This window comes from Dermacentor andersoni, chromosome 3, assembly GCF_023375885.2.
Source record: "Dermacentor andersoni chromosome 3, qqDerAnde1_hic_scaffold, whole genome shotgun sequence".
In the NCBI taxonomy this organism is placed as follows: domain Eukaryota; kingdom Metazoa; phylum Arthropoda; class Arachnida; order Ixodida; family Ixodidae; genus Dermacentor; species Dermacentor andersoni.
Genome location: NC_092816.1, coordinates 77237366 through 77256629, shown reverse-complemented (window position 1 = coordinate 77256629; position 19264 = coordinate 77237366). Strand labels below are relative to the sequence as shown.

The following is a 19264-nucleotide window of genomic DNA, read 5'->3' as shown; positions in this document are numbered from 1 at the left end:
TAGAATAATACACTCACGAGTCGAAGCTTTGAAGCGTAACATTACAGAGAAAGTAACCTGGTAAGTGAGAAAAATAAATATATTTGAAACAAAATCGGTGTAACTATTGAAAAACCAAGGCACCAACTGTCATGATATGTGATACGTTTTTCATAATCTGGAAATTGTATTCGATGGATGATAACAAAATCAAGCTCATTGTGTTGGATTTTAGCACTAAAGTTCGTATCCTTTGTCCAATTTCATGCAAAAATTCTAGACACACTTGCTAATGAAAGCTTTTCGCACCGCTTCGGCAGCCTTATTTGCCATGTCTCGAAATATAAAAATTATGCGTATGCGAGGCACTGTGAAAATCGATGTAAGCGAAGTGCCGTTTGTGTTGATTGAGAATAAATAGTTGTGATGTTCATGGCGAATATTTAAGTGCATCATAGTTTAGTGCAATACCAGAGTGGTGAGCTGATGTTAAACGTTACTTGCATGCGCCACTTTGGCGAGTCTAAGTAGTACAGAGAGCACACTGCGCGTCATGTTTGTTCGAAGCACTTTGCGCTATTGTTCATAGCATGCGAGAAAGTTAGTACTGTCATTGCCTCTTACCGCACAACACATCGTGGTAGGAGAGTTAAACTTTATTTCAATTATGGGGCTTTACGAGCCAAGTCCACAGACCGATTATGAGGCACGTGGTAGTGAAGGGGGGGGGGGGGGTCTATATTTTTATTTTGATCACCTGGAATTCTTTAACGTGCACCTAAATCTAAGTACGACGGTTGTTTTCGCATTTCGCCCCCATCGATATGCGGCCGCCGTGGCCGAGATTCGATCCCGCTACCTTGTGTGTGCTACCTAACCAAGCAGCCACGGCGGGTAGCGGGGAGGGGGGGGGGGGGAATGAAATCCGTGACCTTGAGCAACGACATTGCCACAAAACTACCGTGGCGGGTATAGAACTGTCGATATACTGGGCGGCAGATTTCGCATTGATGTCTAGATCGATGCTGTGGTACTTTAGTGCAGCTTTGCGGCCACGCGCCCTACGTCAGCTGCCCGATTAACAAATTTTCAGTGTTTTTTTTTTCAGAAATAGCAGAAACGTACCGTAGCGAACATTGTGAATTTAAATTTATTAAGCTTAGCCGCAACTGCTGCCGTTTATAGGAGTAGCGTTTCCTTGTGTTTTTACGTCGCCTTTTTCCCTTTCCCACCCTCCCTTCATGAATGCGAGCTGCGAACGCAGAGTGGCAAGGCTATGTAGCGAGGCTGTTATTTACTCGTTTCGAGGCTGCAACGGTTCCACCCATACCCTACCTCCTCTTCCTATCTACCATGCTATTTAGCTCCCGTTCGGACTGTTGCACGTTTATAGAAAGGCAAACGCCGCAGTTTCTGAAACGGTCTTGAGGGGGGTCAGAGATAATTACAGCAGTCAAGATGCTATTGCGGCTACGCCCAGCTAGACCTAGAGGACATTGTGAAGACGCGATGGAAAGGCCCAAATGAGTTTCGCGTCGACTTTGCCCTCTGCCGTGCTCCTGCCATGTATATACACGATCTGAGCCACCTCCTGACGCGGCGTACAAGACACCGACGGTAGCACCAGCAGCAAAAAAGTCGAAGGAAGAGGCAAACATAGCTTGGCTTTAATAATATTTAGGGCCCCTCGTGGGACATCCACACCTTCACAGGAACACAAGCGCACACGCACGCGTAAATGCTATCCAGCCGAACCTCATTAAAAGGACGCTGGAAACGCTTTAGAACAGGAAAACTTACGGCAGTTCGGAAGGGCTGCCAGAATATCATTCCACTCCTGAAGTCATTTTCGGAATTTTGCCTGTAGCAGCACCGCAATCAGTGTTTAAATTTGCGTTGAAACTTCGCCCCACTCACGCGCCAGATGTAGCGGAGGTTGACCGAGCGCGAGGATGTCAGAACCTGGGTCATATAAGCGCTCTATTCGAATTACGCCAGTCACCGATACCCACGATGACGTCAAGGTTGCCTTCGCCATCAGACCATTCTAACCAACCGACGGCCTCTCCTGCAGACACTGGTGCTCGCTTTTGCTAAATTAAAACGACTTGCGGTCATTTGTGGCCTATTAAAGTATCATTTTCGTATTCAGGGAATGAAAAGCTATAATAATTAGCTGAAAAATCACTTTAAAAAAATTTTGCTTCAGCTACCATTTAAAAAGAAGGCCCACTTGACACAAATATCCCTTCGTTATATTTGATATTCGTTATAAGCATACACGCTGCTGTCGGGTAGGAAAAAAAATAGCGATCAGGTGTAGCGAAAACAAAAATCCGCTGGCTTGATGGCTCCAAGAGCCAGGTGAGGGGTTATTCATGGATTGTCGACGGCTTGCCGCGCCGATGCGTGGTATGGGAACAGCAGCACTTTATAAACATACACGCATTTTGCACCGTCCCTAAATGCAGCCGTGTGATTGGTTTTACTCTGCAGGATTCAAACGCTTGTTTCTCTGTTGTGGTCCTGGCAAGCCAACTGCGCTGCCAAAATGCGCATGCCTATCCAGAATGTGCCATTTGACGTCGCTCTTACAGAGTACAGTCATTGACCATTCGGAACCTAAGGGGACCACACACGGACCCGAACTCCACTATTATGGCCGTCGTTCTGGCACGCTCACATGTGTGATCTCAGGATCAATCGCCTGTGATGCTTACGTGTGGGAATTACACACTAAAAGTAAGCCTGCCGTGTCGGTCTGTGATCAGCCTCTCGGCCAGCCGTCTGCGAATATTTATTTTTTGTTGCAAACGAATACTGACCTGGCTAGGCTCAAGTAGGCCTAATCACTGCCGCTTTGGTGGAGGCAACCAATTAAACGCTTTGGTGATGATGTGGCGTCCACTTTGGTCACGGCCGCCATTTTGATTGTCATTAATATTGGGTCTAGGAGTAGCTAGGTGGCTTGGTGGTGGCGCCGGGAAGTTCGAATAATTGCGCAGGTGAGAAAAAGAAGGCATATGACTAAAGCCTGGGTGGTTGTGCTTAACATTTTTGCTACAACGATCTCTAGAGTCATAGATCCCACTACAGCAAAACTCAGGAGTATGACGGAATGTTTCTTTCTAGCGCGAATTTTTCTGAAACGGAATTTTTATTTTCAGCTACGTGCAAGAACTTACTTCCCTATAATGGATAACGTGTAAGATTATGCAATTGCAGTTCATTATGGCATGATGCTTTTGCAGTGAAAAAACAATGGACATCCAAATTTTATGCTTTGTTATATCCAATAATTTGTTATATTTGTGTTCGTTATGTTGAGCTTGTTTGCTGATGCGTTGCACCGTCTCACTTATACATAATTTGCAGAATTTTGAGGGTGCTTCAGCATCAGTATGTTCTCTGTAGTTACGGTTCCTGGCTTAAAACAACAAACATTGTGAGTATTTTGGAGGGGTTACGGAAAGCATGAGTTTTCAAGTGTTTTGCACTTCGTGCTCTTTTAGACATTGTGTGCTATGATTCTGGCACTCTTTTAGGGCAAGTGCACCGTTGACCTCAAGAACACGCAACAACAGACGGCCCTCTTCACAGCTGTATTCACAGGAAACTGTGCATTGATCGAGCTGCTGCTCGAGGCAGGTGCAGACATCAATACAACAAACAAGGACGGCGACACGCCCATGCATATGACCTTGGCGATGCGATCTCACTTACGGGTGCAGTCCCTAGACCCATCGGAAGTTGAGGCCATAACTGCGGTAGGTCACTCTTCAAATAATTTCTTGCTGTTTATTAAACAGGGCATTCAAGACAGAATGTCTCCAAAGTATTCTCCCAGTTTCATTGACCTAAGAAAATCGTCACTTTCTGGGTAGTTTCTTGCTTGATGATGGCAGCCATGAACTCAAAAATTTTGCCGCGATATGGAGAAGTATAGCAAAGCTAGCCATTAGTCTTTAATTAAAGATGAAGTAATGAGCTGCCTCAGTATTGTGAACAGTAGGAGTAAATGAAGTCGTGTCTGTATGTTGTGCTAACAACTGTACCTTTTGCCTTCGGTGAGTTTCGGTGGCAGAGACGGAGATGGCCTGGCGTATAACAGGTTTTATTGTGATATTGATTGTCTGAAAACGCTATGCAAATGCTTGCAGTCGTCGCTGCTGTATGCGTCGTTGTCAGGTTCCGTATAATCTCCAAGTGGAATATATCCTGGCCATGCGCTCCATGCTGTTGGTACGAGCGATATCTTCCGAGAGTGAGTAGAGAAGGACGGCCGCGTAGTGTGGCGGTGACTTCTCATGCTCGCAAGGGAGGAAGGCGGAGAGGGTGCGCGCGGTAGGAGGAGGCGGAAAAGGGCAGGTTATTGCGCATCTCTTCTACTCCAGCTGTGGTGCCTGAGCACGGCCGTGCGCGTCCTAGCTTCGAGGCAATTTGCGCTGGGTTCGGAGGCTAGCCGACCTGAAATGCCCAGTGGATTCGTGGGTCCTTTGTTTCTGCGCGCTTAGCATGTTGAAGCGACATTCAGCACGAAGGGGAATTTGCTCACCACTGCTACCTCTCTTCACCACGCCAGTTTCATCACGACAACGAGTATCCGCGGTTATCGAGTGAGATGTGTACGAGTTTGTGCGCGCGTGCCAACATTTTGTTGACTCTGTAAGTGGATGTCTACAACAGTTTAAACTATACAACTGATACAACGACTGACGTTACTTCGTATAGCTGTCTAGTAATGTGCTATTGCAATAACACTTTGCCTTTCGGGAGAAACTGATTTTTTTCGTCTATGCTTTTATTTATCCATGGGAGTCCAGAGTGTAGAACCGCGAAAGAAAAATCCGAATTGAGCTTAATTGTGTTCCCTCGGCCGGTAGTGTGACATAGCCTTGATAGATATATTTTGTCCAGGAAATAACCTCCTTGAATAAATTTGTACAGTACTTTAGTAGCTTGGCAAAAAGCACATTTAGCGACAAGGTTCCCCGGCAAACTGTCTTGAAGTTTCTTGTGATCACACGAAACTCTTTGCAAAGAAACCGTTCCCCGACTTTTGGGCGAGCGGTACTCCAGCATTTTGTTCCTCGGGCTAATAGACCCTTTCCATCGGCTTGTTCGCTGGCTCTAAACACACGCCCGCGATTAGCCATTTGTTGCTAGGCTACATCTATGTCAGCGTTGCCTCAGAGGTGTCCAGGCGCACTATTATTGCAATAGCAGTAATAGAGACAATCCAGGCGCATTTCCGTCTTCACCGTCGATGTCGGCGTGCAGTTTATTATGAAGTCCAAGTGCGATAATATCCCATGCGCGCCCCGTATGCTGTAGGTGCGAGGGAAAACATACGAGGGTGAACCGGGAAGGATGTTGGCGTGATTCAGAGGCATCTCGCGCGCGAAACTACGGAAGGTGGCGATGGTGCACACCGTCTTCTCACGCGCGCAACGGAGATGGGGGGGGGGGGAGGGGGTTAGGGAGGACATCTGCGCGCGCTAGGAGGGGATGAAAGGTGGCAGGTTAATGCGCATCTCCTCGTATAATCTGTCAGCGGAAGTTGAGCGCGGCAGGGCGCTCGCGCTGTCTCGAAAGTAATCTGCGACGAGTTCGAAGGCAAGCAAGCCCGAGATACGTGATGGCTTCGCATGCGCTCTTGTTCTCGCACTAGTTCGTACTTAAGCGAAAATCAGCACGAACGGAAATTCACTCGCCGCTACGGTCGCTTTTCATCACGCCAGCGTTCTGACAGCGAGTATCCGCGGTCATCGAGTGAGATGTATTCATGTTTGCCTGTGCATGCGTGAGACGTTCCTTATTAATTTATTTAGTAAGCAAATGTTTCCTGCAAATTATGCAGGCGATAAAACTGCTAACGTTACTTCCTGTGGCTGTCTAATATTATTCTATCCCAATCAATGCATTGCTTTTCGTGAAACTGACGTTTTCGCAATGGCTGCTCAAAGGCAGAGAAAAAGCGTAGCAGGTTGAATCGCAGCAGATGCTGGCGAGGTCGCAATAGAACCTGGCACTGTTTGAAGGAAACATTGCCCCATGCCCCAGCTACAATAATCAGAAGCTATCTGTAGCCGCATGAAAATTATTGCTGCATGTGTTTCGAACATAGCATTGCTACGCTTTTTTATGCATTATGATTCCCATGCTGTAACTAGTTAAATATTTACAAGTGGTTAAAGGAGCAGTTAGTGTTTTCTGAACGCAGTAAGAAACATGGGCGTGCAAGCCAAATAATACCGTACTTTATGCAGCAGAAAAACAGCATCGCTTTGCAGCATAATGCACGGATTGCACTCTACTATAGCCTACTGAGGCTTCTACTTTGTCTGCCCTATGCTACATCAGCAATGGTATTACAGCACGTGCGATGGGTAATTGGACATATTTTCTTGTTGCCCTTTTTCGAAATGCCAGTTGTCTGATATCATACGGCAGTGGACCATAGGCACCAGCCATTGGTTGATAGCATTTGACCAAGAAATGCTCGTGAGGGTGAGGAGGAGCTGCCTGAGGAGTAGATGCCTGAGTATTCAGACCCTTTCAGATCCTCGAAGGAACAGGAAAACAGCGGTTGTTAGCGCATTCTGCCTGTGCTGTTGTTGCTTTTTTGTTGCTTGTGGACACCTTCTTGGACACTAACCTGAGCGCAGCATAGAAAGAAGAAAGGAAAATACAGGAGCAAAATGCAAGGCATTGCTATAAATGCCACCTCAGCAGAGAGAAACTGACTACGTCTGTACACGATAAGTTTCATAAAGTATTCTTTCAAGAATGTATTTCTTGAAGACACTCCACCTACTTCAGCATGTTGGTGATGTTTCCAAAAAAAGCTGTTTCAGGGCCTCTTTAAATCTTCAAACACGGACAGGTTGGGATAAAAGATAGTGGTAATGATAGCGTGAGAATTGTGTGCCTAGTGGGAGAAGCACTGACACCATATTCTATGTACTAGCGACATTCCATGAGGTTCTCTTTGTGACATTAATACCAGAAACTGCTGAATATTGTGATTCAGCAGCAAACAGTGAGTGCCACTTTTCAAAAGCGTTATAAGAGCCAAGTTGTAGGATTTATACTTGTGCGGGATATTGAATGATATCTTGAAAACAGCTGTTATAGTGTACTCTGGAAAAGTGCATTCCAAAAAATATAGAAAATGTGTGTCCCTTATCGTCCCTATATGTCAGTTTACCACTGTAATTAAAGCAGTAATTCATTTGCAAATTGTTGCCTTCTTTGCATAATTCGAGATTGCCTATCAAACTTAAAAATTCGAAGAGTTCCGTACTTCAGCATGTAAAATTTACTTTCCTGGCTATACTCTATCTTATTATACGTACGTGTGGTTCAACATTGGCAAAAGAAAGGGTTTCTCATGAAGCACACCTTTCTCACATGGTGGTCATTAGAGGAACTCGTTCATGTACACATTTTGTGACAGTAACAATCGTGACTGCCTGCCATCACTCTTGATAGTCAGCAAGCTTGGCACTCTGCTTCCCCTCGAGGTGGACCAATAGTCTGCAACAAAAATATCCAAAAAAAGCTACCCAAATTATTGGGTACCTTCGCCGCAACATTTTTCTCTGCTTGAAGTTCTTAAAATCTGTTGTAGAAACTTTTAATCTGCCATAAGCCTAAATATTTGAATGCATAATGTAACCGCGTAAACGACAACGGACGAAGAAGGAAACACACAGGACAGGTGCGGATCAACTGCGATATACTCCGGGAAAGCCCACATTTATAGATGTATCATAATCACACTTGATAATCATCGGACAACCATCACTCGACATTGGCATGTGGGCGTGAATGGCACAAATTTGCATGTAAATAATTGAACTCTTTATCACTCAGTGACACTGAAGAGCTGCTTACGCAGCTGCAAGGTTGAATTTTTATACAGTAAGCTTCATAGATTTCTTGGCTCAGTTGTGACGCGAACATCTTCAAGACTTTAGTGTCTCGGAACCTAGGCGTGCAATTACGACAGTGACGACAATGGTCAGCCAGTTTGCCAACCCCGCCAATCCTTATATCCCTGCGCGGTGCTCCTGTAGTCTGATTTTTAGACATCGTCCCGTCTGCCTTATGTAGCTGTTGCCACAAGAGAGGGGCATCTGGTACACTACCCCTATTCTGCATGGGACGAACCTGTCAACGTGCTTGATACTTCATTCATTTCTTTTCTTCCTTCCCTGCACCATGCTGCACATGCCCGCCAGTTTCTTCGGCGCTGTTTCCTTCTTCGTCCGTTGTCGTTTGCGCGGTTACATGATGCATTCCAATATCCACCACTAACTAGCCAGCCTCTCCCTGTTAAATACCTAAATATTCGCCTATAACTTGGGACTATAGCACTGGTACACTAACTACTGCACTTGGGCGCGTCGAAAGTAACAACGCAGTTCTCTTTGTGTGTAAATACAGCTGTAGAGCCACTATAACTGAAATGAAAGATCCGTTACATTTTCCTTCCCTTGTTTCTTGCCATGAATTCTGTCTTGTATTTGTTTTCTTCACAAAATAAATTACGATCCTTACCTGCACAACGACGTTATTGGTCTTTCTTTTCACATCTTTCCCCACGTTGGTCACGCAGCAAAAGGTGACATTATGTTTCCTACGATACCAAACATGGGGTCCACAACCTTTTACTAACCGGGCCTCTCAGGATTAGAACTGCCTTCCCCGACCAATCAATCGCTTCGACTGTTAAACACGCCAATTTTAGCAATGCGTTAGCTAAGACATACGATATATGGTGTCTGCAGGAACCTAATAATGTGTGTATTTTCTTTTTTCCCCATTGTAACCTCTTCTCTAAATAATGTAATTGGTCCTGAGGTTAGCCGAAATAAATAAATAAACACATGAATAATTAAATAAATAATTTTGGAAATAGTTCAACTTTTTACCTGGTAAACTTATAATATGGTTGGAAAGCATTTTGTCCTGTTCTGAACTTACAGATTGTAAAGAAACTCTTGGAGAACCCTCAACCTGGAGTTGACAGCACTTTGGCATTGGCATGTTTCTTGGCCGCCAAAGGTGCAGACCTCCACCGAAAAAATAAGTATGGAACGACGCCACTTGAAATGGCTGGCAGCGCTGCTGTGGTCGAACTTCTCTTGTCCTGGCAAACACAAAAGGGGTAAGCTGTCCTGTGCGGTAAGCTCAAGTGCGATTGGTTCCTTCCCTGGTTTTGGTAAGCCAGTGAAATTACGCATGCATATTTGTCATTTTTCTGCACAACTAATCTGTGAATAATGGTTTTTCCTTTGGCTCAGCTTGTGCATTGGGAATCTTTTGAACGCTTTTGGGTTCTTGGAATTCATTGTGCAAGTATTCCGTTCGGCAGAGTTGTCAAGCAACTGAAATTAACGAACAGCGCAAAATCACTTTCTTTTCTACAGCAGCATTGTACTCCATTTCACCGACTCAGGACGCTCATGGCACGTCACCACGATGTTTTTTATGCCGTCGAGGACATGGCATGGTGCCCTGATGAAATGCATTAAAATTCATCGACAAATGTATGTGTAGGGTGCCATGTTGTGGCCCTCAAGCACAGAATTTAGTCATGCACAAAGGTAGTTTTTTTAGGTAATTGCGATTTCTAACGACTACTAATGTGGTTTATTCCCAAGCCACTCGTAAAATTGATAGAGAGTAGTAGGTGCCACACTGGAGCGGGGCCCGCTTGCAAGGATTGTTTGTTTCCATTCGTTGCGCTCAGTTTGGTTGAGTGAGGGCACAGTTTTCACGAAGTTTGTGAATTTTCGCACAATAATTATACGGTTCTCAGCCCAATTGCCTTTCCTTAGCGGTACAAAGGCAGGATATCAATTCTTGTAATTCTGCCCACCACACGTGTGCTCTGTACTCCGGGCCAAAGGAGCAGTTGATTTCTATTTGAAGCCAGTGATTTTTCCTATTTTTTGCCTGCTGTAAAAAAGGAATACATAGGGGGATTTTTGCGTTTATAAATTTTTTTTACGTGAAATATCTGCCAAACCGCAAGCGATGTTCTAAATGTAGATTATTTCCTTGAATTACTGTTTGAAAAGAGACAGTCTTCTATGCGCTGCCAAATTACTCTGCCATGTAATATACAGGAACACGTTGTATTTTAGCAAATACGGCACATTGGTTCATTTCCCGTAGTGTGCTTCATCCGCTACAAATTTAATGTTGTCATCAAACCACTGACCAATGTTCCCAATTCAATTGGAAACAGTCAGTGAATTCGTTTATGAAAGTCCAACACATGACTGTGTTCACATGGCTACTCTGAGGTTGACAGTCGGGATAGTAGGTGTAGTAACATTTAAAGAAAGCATGACAAGAGGCTGATGATAAACTGCCATGTTGTGTTTCAGGGATGCAGAAAATAAAGTTGGTTCCACAAAATCAGCCGCAGCTGCTGGGGATGCTGGATCGAGCTCATACATTTGCAAGATCTGCCTTGAAGCTGATGCCGATGTGTGGTTCGAGCCCTGTGGCCATCATCTATACTGCTCGGAGTGCTGTCGACGCATGAAATGCTGCCTTGAGTGCAGTGTACCAATCACGGGGAGGGTTGCAGTCTGTGAGCAGCCCTTTTGTTTTCTTAATGTCAGTTCTTCCTCCTTATTCTCTTTCTTTTTGTCAGCTTTTTGCTTCCTTGCTAATTCCAGCCTCACTCCTATTCTTAAACATTAAACAGAAACACGAATTTATAATAGGATGATAGATGAGACTCCTTGAGTGCCAAATAGGCTAAATGACGCAGCCTCCCCAGAGGAAAGTGCGAGGAAGAGCCTAGCTGCCGTACACAGCTCCAACGTGACTGTTTCGGCAGTGTCAATTTTATGTGCTGCTACATTGCCTTCAGTGTTAATCGCATTAACATCGACAGTTTTCGTGCGATGATTTCTGCCAAAAGTTTCTCTCCAGTTGTTTAAAAATCGTTTCGGCGTTTAGAGTTCATCTGAAAGCCTAGTGGCCGTTTTCAACAAAGATTTCCAGTGCCCCCACGTCTGACTCACTCAAGAGTTCTTTCACGAGCACATTCTCTCTCTGACTCGTACTCGTATGTGCATCATCTCACTCGTTTATTCACTCAGTATAAACTCTCTCACCCACTCACTCTTCTATATTTGTATCCTTCGTCTGTGCAGCTGAAAGATTCGGCGGCAGCAGCGAAGCAGGCAGGCAAGCTCAGAGGGAGCTCGAGGCAAGGTTGCAGCAGCTGGAGGAAGTCCACAGCTGTGGCATCTGCATGGAGCGGCAGCGCAATGTCGTCTTCCTCTGTGGCCATGGTGCCTGCGACGTGTGTGTTGCAGATCTTCAAGCTTGCCACATGTGCCGCGAGACCATTACAAAAAAGATAACCATCTATTAGAAAAAATTGGCGGGAAAGCTACTCCATCTTCAAACATCTCCAGTCATAGAACCTATAATGCATTAAAAAGGACTTACGATAAAAAGTAAATGAATAACACAAGGTCACTGGCTGAAATAACTGGCATGCTCATAATACATGCACTTTCTTTGTTACGCCACACATATATTTTGCTAATTTTGGGACATTATCTCCACTCTTTTTCTATGTAGTTTGCCATGTGCACACAGCTGCTTTTGATTTTATCGCCTTTTTCTCACAACTATTTTCCTGGATTGATTGTTGCATACGTTTTGAGGGAACCCAGTGGATACAACAGTGGACATGGGGTATCTCGGGCTACTTCTCGAACGTCCTGCTTTGCTCAAAATTCCGCGCTATCTTAATCTGTAAAATGCCTCCTGTGGGACTGCATCATCGAATTTAATTCGCAGGCACTATTAATCGCGTCTTTTTTTTGTATGTGACATCCGTACATAGCATTTTCAAATATTTTATTTTATGTGCCACATTATGAGAAAGCTGGAGCACAGTGCTTTAGAAGTGCCGCATTCATGCTGTCATTTTGACAGTGTATTTTACAGCAGCTTTACAATTCCCTGTGCATGTGGTGTTCGCCTGTGTAGAGCAGAGGGAAATAATTTTAATATGCTTTTATCTTCCTACTTAGATGTTGACTGTACATGTACAGGTTGTGAACATGTAAGTACATGTTTAGAACATTTAAACCGCTGTAGTAAAATATGAGAGTGTAGTTTAAATAATAAGTTCGTACTGCTTAACGAACAATAGTTTCGATGATCTCTTTTCTCCATTTTTCTGCAAATGACATGGTGCTAGCACTGCTTTTTGGTGCTCTAATGTTCCTTTGGTACGTTGAAGTTTTTTTAAATTTCCTTTGACTACAGAAGGTTCACTGAACGTTATTTTCTACAATAATTTATGCTGTAATTTTCTTGAGTACAGAGTGGGCCTCATTTCGTACGTTAGTGTGGGCTTGTTTCTGGAAACAGTGACTGACTCATGAATAATAAATATTTCTTCTCCATTGACTTGATGTCCCATTTACAGCATCATTATTCTTTTCCCGTGACACTTGTCAGTTTGAATTTACGGTTTTACAAAGGTTAACAAGCTTCTTCCAGGCACATATTTACATGCGAAGGTAGACATGATTGTAATAGAATTTTTTTTAAACTTTACAGTGGCAGGACTTCCAGTGATCTCAATAACGCAATGTAAAAAGTCAGTTTCAACTGCCAGCACTTAACCTGCCTTTTCAGCATGGCGAAATAAGTCGCAATTAGGCCAGCGCGGCGAGCCATTTTTGTGGATAGCAAACTATTGACAACTACCCAAAGTAACGCTTTCGTAGTTTTACTGGCCATATAGATTCCAGTAAAGATTCCCTTGCTAACTACCAAGCATGGTGCCACGTGCCGACTGGCAAACATGTACAGACATTTCTTGATTACTGCGAAAGCACCGTCACAACTCTGGAGTGATGAAGAGCGCCGGCTACGCTGAGAACGCTGCTATTGTACCGCCTCTTGGTTCAACATGTCTGCGAAGCTTGAGATTAGGCGACTTTAAACGCTAGGCGTCTGTGAAGAAAGTGCGCACGAAGCCACCTTACATCTCGGCTTGACGAATGTTTGCACTCGCCCGATTTTGCGCAGAAGACAGGGCGCAAGGGTCCCGTATGTGCACAGCCGCGCCATGACATCGCCGCCTGGATAACACAGGGCCTGTGTGCTATGTTTTACGGTGTCATGCTGCTAATACCGAAATTCAATGGCCAAGCTTAGTAAGACTAAAGCGGTGACGTCAAAATCACCGCGGCTTACTCGGGAGCCTTCACCTTAGATTCTATAATGGTTGGGGCAAGTAACATGAAATCGTGGATTGGCGCGGTACAGGGCTTGTGCTATCGAGGAGGCGATGAATATGCGCAGCCGCGGCTGGACTTAAGGAGACACGCGCTCCCTTCTCCCTGCCTTCTCCCCTTCCTCCTGTTGCTCGCGCGCGCCTGATCAACTAAAGGTGTACGCGCTGTGCCTTAGCTACAGCGACAACAAAATGCAGCTTATAAGCATAGAAATGACTTGAAATTATCGCAACTCCTTTACCTTGTGGCTCGTAACGAAACGTGCAGTTTCGTACATTCTTAAGTAATATATGTACACCACTAATTTGTCCGCATACGCTTGATCGAGTGCATCCTTATCTAATACGTGACGATGGGTCTCAGTGAGTTTCAGTGAATGGGACTATATGTTAGTAGAGGCCACAAAATATAAGCGTGATTCCAATGTCTACTCAATTCGCGGTGCTCTCTGACCATCATATGTATTATGCAAAAAAGAGGTGAGGCGTGCAGGCAGGACACAAGAGTAGAGAAGCGGAGAACACGAACGCTGACTAGTCGGCGTTCGTGTTGCCCATTTCTCTAATCTTGTGTCCTGTCTGCACGCCTCACCGCTTTTTTCCATTATGAATCCTTACCAACTAGCTCAGCTTTCTGTCGTTCTAAGCATCATATATATATTGCAACTTTGCAATTCTAAAATTGCAGAATTGTTCGCCATGGCAAAACGTGTCGGGTTGAGTTTGATGATGGTTCGGCATACCAATCCATGGTTGTGGCACAAAGAAATGGGAAAACCTATAAGTGTACAATAACTAACAGTAAAACAGAGTTACAATATACAGGACGCCTGGTGATTCGAGAGGCATATTTTTTTCGGTGTTATTCCTCTGTGAACATGAACAACTACGAGCTGATCACGTTTTAGTAAAAATATCTGTGTGAAAATACCACGGTGGTCAAAATGTGGGACTAACAGCATTTTTAGCAGATCCTAAAATAACATGTGAAGCTTAGGGTTCTGAAGCTGCAAAGTGGGTTATGAGGGACGCGGCAGTGCTGGGGAACTGCATTCATTACGACCATGTGGTGTTCTTTAACACGCACCTAAATCCAGAAACGGGAGCCGTGCTGCACTCTTCCACTATCGGAACGCGGCTGCCGCGACCAGTTAATAAACCCAGCGGGTCTTGAGGCGACAAAAAGTCGCACTTTAGGTCGAAAGACGGCGTATTTACTACGAAAGCAAATTATTGTACAGCTATGCAAAATAAATTTATTAATTTTATCAGCTGCATAAACTGATTTAAGCATTTTCTTACTAACTTAATAATCCCGTTGTCACGTGTGCACAGGTAAACACGAACAATTCTCACTCGATGAGCGCGGACAGCCGCTCTAACGCTTCCGTGATGGAGATCGGCAGCAGTGGCGAGCAAATTCCCCTTCGTGCTGCTCCTCGCTTCAACGTGAACTAAGCCCGCGGGAACATAGCGCACGCGAAGTAAACACTATCTCGGGCTGCCTAGCCTTCGAACCCATCGCAGATTACCTCAGAGATAGTATTGCTTCCTAGCACATTACGTCCTAGATAGCGCGGGCTCAGCCACCGCTGCCGGAGTAGAAGTGAGCACATGAACGTGACATATACGCCATTAAGGGATGTTGAAATATTGAAAAAAGCCAGACCAGCCAGTTCGGCGACCGACTTCGTTATACTGTCAATCAATATGGCCGCGTAACTTGTTTTCACCATCGAAATGGCTTATGCATGAGGAGTGTACTGAATTGGCATTCGTCTTTCGGACTTCCTTAAGAACACTAGGTGTCATCTGGCGTCGCCTCCGCGAAGTCGGAGCGTAGCCTTCAAAAGGCGCGACGCAATGGTGCGTGTGAACGCTGAAAAACATGATTTAGAAACCGGGCTCTCGCTCTCGCTTTTTCTTTAGGCACGCGGCACCATCTAGAGTCGTTGCCGAGAGGTCCTCGCGTGGCCTCGGATACGAAAAGCGCAGCGCGTCGATGCCTACGACCACTGAGAATTGTTCCCTAGCTCGCCACACAACAAGTGGCACATGCTCAGTGACCCAAATTGGCGAGATGTTCAGTCAATAGCGGCTATACCCAGAGCATTCCCGCGCAGCTCGCTAATGCGTTGCGTGAAATACGTTCACTGAAAAGCGGCACACACTCTGCGAAATTGTGGCGCAGCCTGCTGAAGCCACAGGTTGCTGCTCTTGAGGAAACCTTGTGACATGGGTTCAATTCTGCTCAGATATTTCTTGTCATTTTACAGCGGCACGTTCCCAGTGGCACACACTCAGTGACCGAAGTTGGCATCAGAGAGTTTCACTGAAGACCACTACAGGCCGAGTGGCAAATACCTGGTGCTCTAAGTCAGCGTCAAAGAGCTTCTCGGAACAAAAACGGGTACCTACGCACTCCCGCAATTTCGTTCAAGAGCGGCTGATATGTACACATTGCCGCATGCTCGCTGGCCTAGGCTTGTCCGACGGTTGGCTTCAAGCCCTGCTCCCTCAGCAGATCGCTTTCGGCCGGGCCATACGTCGCTGCCTCCGGAGCAGAACACCCTCCATTAACCCCTGGTGCCTTGCGCACGAAGAAAGCTGCCCCCTTCCTCACCCGTTTTCCTTCCTAGCGCGCGCGAAATTGAGCCACTATCTTCGGCTTACCATGACGCACTTTGACTCGCACATACAGCATACGGCGAGCAGCGACGATGTTATCGCCCTTGGACTTTACACGGAGCTTCCAGGTTACGCCGACGGTGATGACGACGGCAGAAAGGCTCCTCAAGTGTCCATGTAACTGTTATCGCAATAAAACAAACGCAACAAAGACTACATACCGCTTCGCCTAGGCGGCCGAGCAAAGGTAAGTATTCCTGGTAGCGAAGCTTTCATAGGAGCCCATATGTTCAAAACATGGCGATTCATCAGTGGTTCATAGGGCTTAGCGCCATCTGTATGCGGAGGCAACACTTCCGTCGGAAGAAAAAATATTGTTACGCCATATTCGTTAAAAACAGAAGTGACGATTTTGTTTTCGAAGGCGCGAAATTTGTTTTGTGGACCTTCCCTTAGAGCTATATATTCAAATGCCCCGCCATTCGACTTCATGGGCGTTTCGAGATTTCGGCGTGGTCAGCGATGGAGGAAAGGGCCAGTCATACGGTAGTAGAAATCACACACCTGCACTGTACGTAGTTTCTTTGGAAGCCGACGAAAGCTTTAGCGGTAGAGTGCTCGTCCTATCGTCGGACGCTAAGCCTGCTGGCCAGCGCAGTCACACGAAAACAACTAAACAATTATGTGGCGGTCGTCACTCATTACTTTTGACTGAAGAGGTTAAGAAGGTATGAAACTACCCGCTTCGCCAAATTCGGACAAATGTCGACAAGCAAAAAAGCACAGCAGGTGAGGTGGGCGTATTTCAACACGTGAATTTTACGAGCGCACCTTCTTGCATATATCAAGAGCTGCATTGCATTGCGAGGCATAGCGGCGTCCACGCCCCCTGTAACGATGGGCGCTTAAAAAAAATGTATTTATTATTAATAATAACAATGAATAAACTTGTATTTTCTTAACTCGTCACGAATATATAAAATTGAATAGAAATTTTATTTTCGTTGAATGAATCTGTGTCTCGCTTTAATTAAAAAACGTATTTTTCTTTCCCAACGTTCCCTCCAAACACAGTTGTGCTTCAATCGCTGCTCCCATAACCACCCTTGCTGATGTGGGTGACCATTTTTCACTAAACCGCTTTTCGCCTGAAGCTTCGAGATCTATTTGGATCGACCTTCGCCGAGCGATGACTTCGTGCGCCAAAGTCAACATCCAGAATGCAAAATAGAAATCGTCGAGAGCAAAGAAAGGATTAAATAATCTCGAAACTGCACTGATATTAGCATTTTTGGAGGTAATATGGTAATATCATAGAGAAAGACATTCAACAAGAGCGGACACTACCATAAAGCCTAGCGGCCGAATTTACTGTAGCACACCAGGGGAATGGGATTAACTCCTTCCGGTTTCGGCTTCGCGTACGCGCGTTTTGAACGCTAGCTGGCACGCGCTACGCCGGCTGTGCTACTCGGCTCGTTTTTTGTTTGTTTCTGCTGCCCAGTCGCGTGCGGCTTAGTGCGGAATCGTTTATTTAATTAAAATGATTGCCAATGATCTTTGCAAGCCTCCATCGAATCTGTACCACGTGCAATTTCATAAAGTAGACGCAGAACGCCTTGTAAATAAGAAAAAGTTTATTTCGCTCTCAATATAAATGCTCGTTCCGGGCTATTTATGCGTTCATCCAATGTTGTGGCACCAGGTAAGCAGCAGTAGTTCCCGTACGAAGCTCCACCGGACGGCATCAGCTTAAACAAACTAATTTACTAGCATGTGTCATTCTGGTATTTAAATCATATAGGAATACTGAATGTAGAGGGGAAACGTGCGAAAGTGGTGAATGGGCGGCATTGCAAACAAGAGCAATTCGCTTTTACATATATTGTGTCGAAAATACCCGACTCGTTTTAAGCCTCACTATGAATTATGAAGAAAACATCTTATTTCCAAGCATTCCCCCATTCCCGTACATTACTTCCTGCACTTTAAGAGCACGAATGCACGGGCAACTGCGCGTTCCCTACACAACTTGGCCTCTCAGCCGACGCGATTGTACGCTACATACAAAACGTGGCCACAACACAGGCTCTACCCGCCGTGGTTGCTCAGTGGCCAATAAAAGTGGTTGCTCAGTGCCTACGGTGTTGTGCTGCTGAGCACGAGGTCGTGGGATGGAATCCCGACAACGGCAGCAGCATTTCCATGGGGGCAAAGTGCGAAAACACCCATGTACTTAGACTTAGGTGCACGTTAAAGAACCCTAAGTGGTCGAAATATCCGGAATCCTCCATTACGGCGTGCCTCATAATCAGAAAGTGGTTTTTACCCGTGAAACCCCATAATTTAGTTTTAACGCAGGATCTCAGCCAGACAATTCTAGGCGCTCGCAGAATGCATTCTACACTCGCACTCAAGAGAAATGCGTGGGTGCAAAGTCTGTTTCCAGTCGTACCGAAGACAGAATTTTCGAGTTCTGAGTCTTTGTGCTCCTAGGCGTTATCTTTTGCACGTTCTGCCGGCGCAAGCAACACACTCCAGTGTTATCACTCTTGGCAATCGCTCGTCGCGTCTTCGACGAGCGTGACCACCGAAAGAAGATTTGCAGGGTGTTTCAGCGAACAGTTTCTAAATTTTTTAAATTTGCCTGTGGCAGATAGCTCAATTATACTTTATGGGTCGGTCTACTCGAAGCGGCAGACATTACTTGCACAAAAAATTGAACTGCGAAATCGACTAATTAAGAAGAATTCACTGATTTTTAGCAAATTATCTTCTGACCCATATTGCAATTTACAAATTCTAATAGTGGACTTCGCAAGGTGGATCCAGTTGGAACAAACTCTCAGGACGACAACAGGTTCTAGATATAAGTTCCCGAACTTTGCGGAAAAATGCATTGGCGTTCCAGTTACTTGTGTGCTTCAGTGCAAGAAGTGACATTTTGTTAATAAATTAGCTGGAACGCCAGCGCATTTCTCCGCAAAGTTCCAGAATTTATATCTCGAAACTGGTGTCATATTAAATATTCGTTCCAAGTGGATCCGCCTTGCGAGCTCCACGCCTAAAATTTGTAAATTGCAATATGGCCCACAGTGTAATTTTCTTTAAATTTCTTTACTGAATTTTCATTAATTTGTCTATTTCTTGTACAACTATCGTCCGCCGCTTCGAGCAGACCAGCTCATGAACTAGAATTATGATATCTGCCACAGGCAAGCTGTAAAGATTTTTGAAAGTGCTCGCTGAAACACCCTGTATGTTGCGGCGCCATCGAAAGCGTCGCAAACTTGTCCCACTAAGATTCAGGGCACACCAAGCGAACTGTCACCACGGCCGGCTTGCTCTCTCGCTAACTGCGTC

General features: G+C 45.2%; 1 protein-coding gene across 6 annotated transcripts in view; it reads left to right on the top strand.

Moving 5' to 3' along the window:
- The window catches only part of LOC126544652 (E3 ubiquitin-protein ligase MIB2-like), a 285660-nt gene extending 273222 nt beyond the window's left edge, over nt 1–12438 (top strand). For all 6 annotated transcript variants that reach the window (XM_072287224.1, XM_072287223.1, XM_072287226.1 and 3 more), the window contains exons 16-19: nt 3525–3746; nt 8973–9154; nt 10383–10591; nt 11163–12438. In XM_072287224.1, coding sequence (XP_072143325.1) covers nt 3525–3746; nt 8973–9154; nt 10383–10591; nt 11163–11386 — 837 coding nt within the window. In that variant the 3' untranslated portion in view covers nt 11387–12438. The remainder of the gene's footprint in view (nt 1–3524; nt 3747–8972; nt 9155–10382; nt 10592–11162) is intronic.
- The last annotated feature ends 6826 nt before the right edge of the window (nt 12439–19264 follow it).